This window comes from Penaeus chinensis, chromosome 5 (genome assembly GCF_019202785.1).
Source record: "Penaeus chinensis breed Huanghai No. 1 chromosome 5, ASM1920278v2, whole genome shotgun sequence".
Lineage (NCBI taxonomy): Eukaryota > Metazoa > Arthropoda > Malacostraca > Decapoda > Penaeidae > Penaeus > Penaeus chinensis.
Window position 1 is genome coordinate 20,072,080 of NC_061823.1, and position 2,500 is coordinate 20,074,579.

The following is a 2,500-nucleotide window of genomic DNA, read 5'->3' on the forward strand; positions in this document are numbered from 1 at the left end:
ATTATAATAATAATAATAATAATAATAATAATAATAATAATAATAATAATTGTTATTATAATAATAATAATAATAATAATTGTAATTATAATAATAATGATAATAATTGTAATTATAATAATAATAATAATTGTAATTATAATAATAATAATAACAAAAATAATAATAATAATAATAATAATAATAATAATAATAATAATAATAATGATAATAATAATGATGATGACAATGACAATGACAATGACAATGACAATGATGATGATGATGATGATGATGATGATGATGATGATGATGATGATGATGGTGATGATGATAATGATAATAATTATGATTATAATAATAATAATAATGATAATGATAATTATAATGATAATGATAATGATAATAATAATAATAATAATAATAATAATAATGATAATAATAATAATAATGATAATAATAATAATAATGATAATAGTAATATTTATTATGAAAATAATAACACCAACAAAAACAATTGGTGTTATAATGATAATAATAACACCAATCAATAATGATAATGATAATACTAATAATAAACACGAGGATAATGTTAATAATACTAATTTCGCAATAAACATCATCACTAAAAGACCAGGAAAAGTCGAACAGCAGAAACTCATAATTAAGCCTGGTAATGAACCACCTCTTTCGTTTCACTCTGTTAATCTTTGCTACTCAGTTTCATGCTTTTCAGGACCACCATGCTCTGTCGCGCCGAAGCAAGGAGTAACCCGCGGCCGGCGATTGACTGATTCCGATACTTCCTGGAGTGGGCATGATAAAGTGGCCACGACATGCCACGGCAGGTAAATGGTACTAATATTGATGCTACACTTATGTTCATGTTAAAAAAAGAATAAAATCAAAACGATCGGTGCAATGATGAAACTTTCAGGAGGAAAATAATAAAGAGAAAAAATGAACATAAAATTAATACTGATGTATCAATACAATGAACAAGAGGGACAGACTCAGATATATAAAAAAAAAAGAAAAGATTTTATCGTGAAAGAAAATGGGGAGGCACAAAGGAGTCTCATCCACACCCTAACTTTAGCTTTGGTAAAGGACCAGCCCCTTGATTCACTCAGACTGCCTTTGAGAATACGCAGAAACCAGCGGTGGTGATTGGTGTGTCAAGTTGCATTGGCCTTAGGACAGTTATTTATATATGAATGGAATTGAAAATTTAAAACACACCCAATAACTTTATTCTGTGTATACTCAATAATACGAATTAAACCCTAACCACACATTACCGTCACCGTCAAATGTTTGAACTAAGTAAATGATACTATTCGGTTCTCAAGTATTATATCAAGATAGGTCTGTAAACACAATCTTTGAAATGACCGGCTTCAATGTTACACTATTATGAACCGGAAATAAAAGAGAATGATAGATAGAAGCTGATACAAGCACTGATAAACGGATGATACGAGACAGCCCAACAAAAAATGATAAAATAAATGATACCCCTTTAGGATACACAAATTTCTAGCAATGCACATCGTTCGTCGGTCAATCTAATTGTTGGGTGGTAGTTTGAAACTCAATACACTTCCTTTTTTGTCATATTTCTTTGATTTATATACTTATCATTATTGTTCTTTATACCTGGGATGAGCCTGTTATCGTCCTTGTGGTAAAATGGTTATGATTTGCTGAGTAACTCCCAGACGTACACCGATGCGTCTATTGTGCTGTGTTTGACCTTATATTTAGTTTCAGCTCCGGTTGGTGTTATTTTTGTATCATTTCATCTCTTATTTTTTCTGTGTCGTTAGGAGATATTGTCCATGGGGGAAATTGCCCCTCTCTCGACAATGGATCGGAGAATACATTACAGTGGGTTCCATAACTTGTTGATGACGGGGTTTGGCTCGTGTGATATGTCGACGTGTTATTTCCCCGCTTTGTATTACGGGTATTAATCTATGCTGAAATGAGGGTGTTCACAGTCTTTCATTTATTAGCATATGTTTGAGTTGCTTCCGTGAGATACAGTAATAGAAAAAAGGATGTGTATTTCGGGTCCCGCGTTAGTTTTCTCTCTGAAATGTGCCATAATGCGAACAATTAAGTTTAACTTGTTAGGTCATTGGTGTAGCATATACTAACACACATTCTTCCTCTTCGAAGCCCTAAATCCGGAAAGTGCAAGCTGTAATGGGAGGGTTGATACCAAAATCAACGGATGCGAAAAAAGAAGGAAAATGAAACGAAGATTGCAGCATATGAACCACAATTGGCACAGGAGCAATATACTTACAATCTCTCTCAGCGTAAAATCGTTGATCACTATTCGAAATGTTATCTATGCTCTCAGGTAATAATACAGAAACCTATGATCACGATGCCGATACAGGAAAGGCCAAAGAAAAGCCGAAAGAAGACTTACTAACGGCAGCTCCGGAGCCATCTTGAGTGCGTGCATTTCCACTGCGAGCGAGTGCAACCTTCGAGAACTTCTGGAAGA

At 32.9% G+C, this 2,500-nt stretch overlaps 1 protein-coding gene across 1 annotated transcript in view; it reads left to right on the top strand.

Annotated features, from left to right (window-relative positions):
• LOC125025516 (probable serine/threonine-protein kinase clkA) overlaps positions 1 to 751 on the top strand; it is a 20,776-nt gene extending 20,025 nt beyond the window's left edge. Inside the window, exons 6-7 of the mRNA XM_047613533.1 lie at positions 1 to 224; positions 716 to 751. The exon at positions 1 to 224 is cut by the window's left edge and continues 44 nt beyond it. Coding sequence (XP_047469489.1) covers positions 1 to 224; positions 716 to 751 — 260 coding nt within the window. The remainder of the gene's footprint in view (positions 225 to 715) is intronic.
• Positions 752 to 2,500: the final 1,749 nt, after the last annotated feature.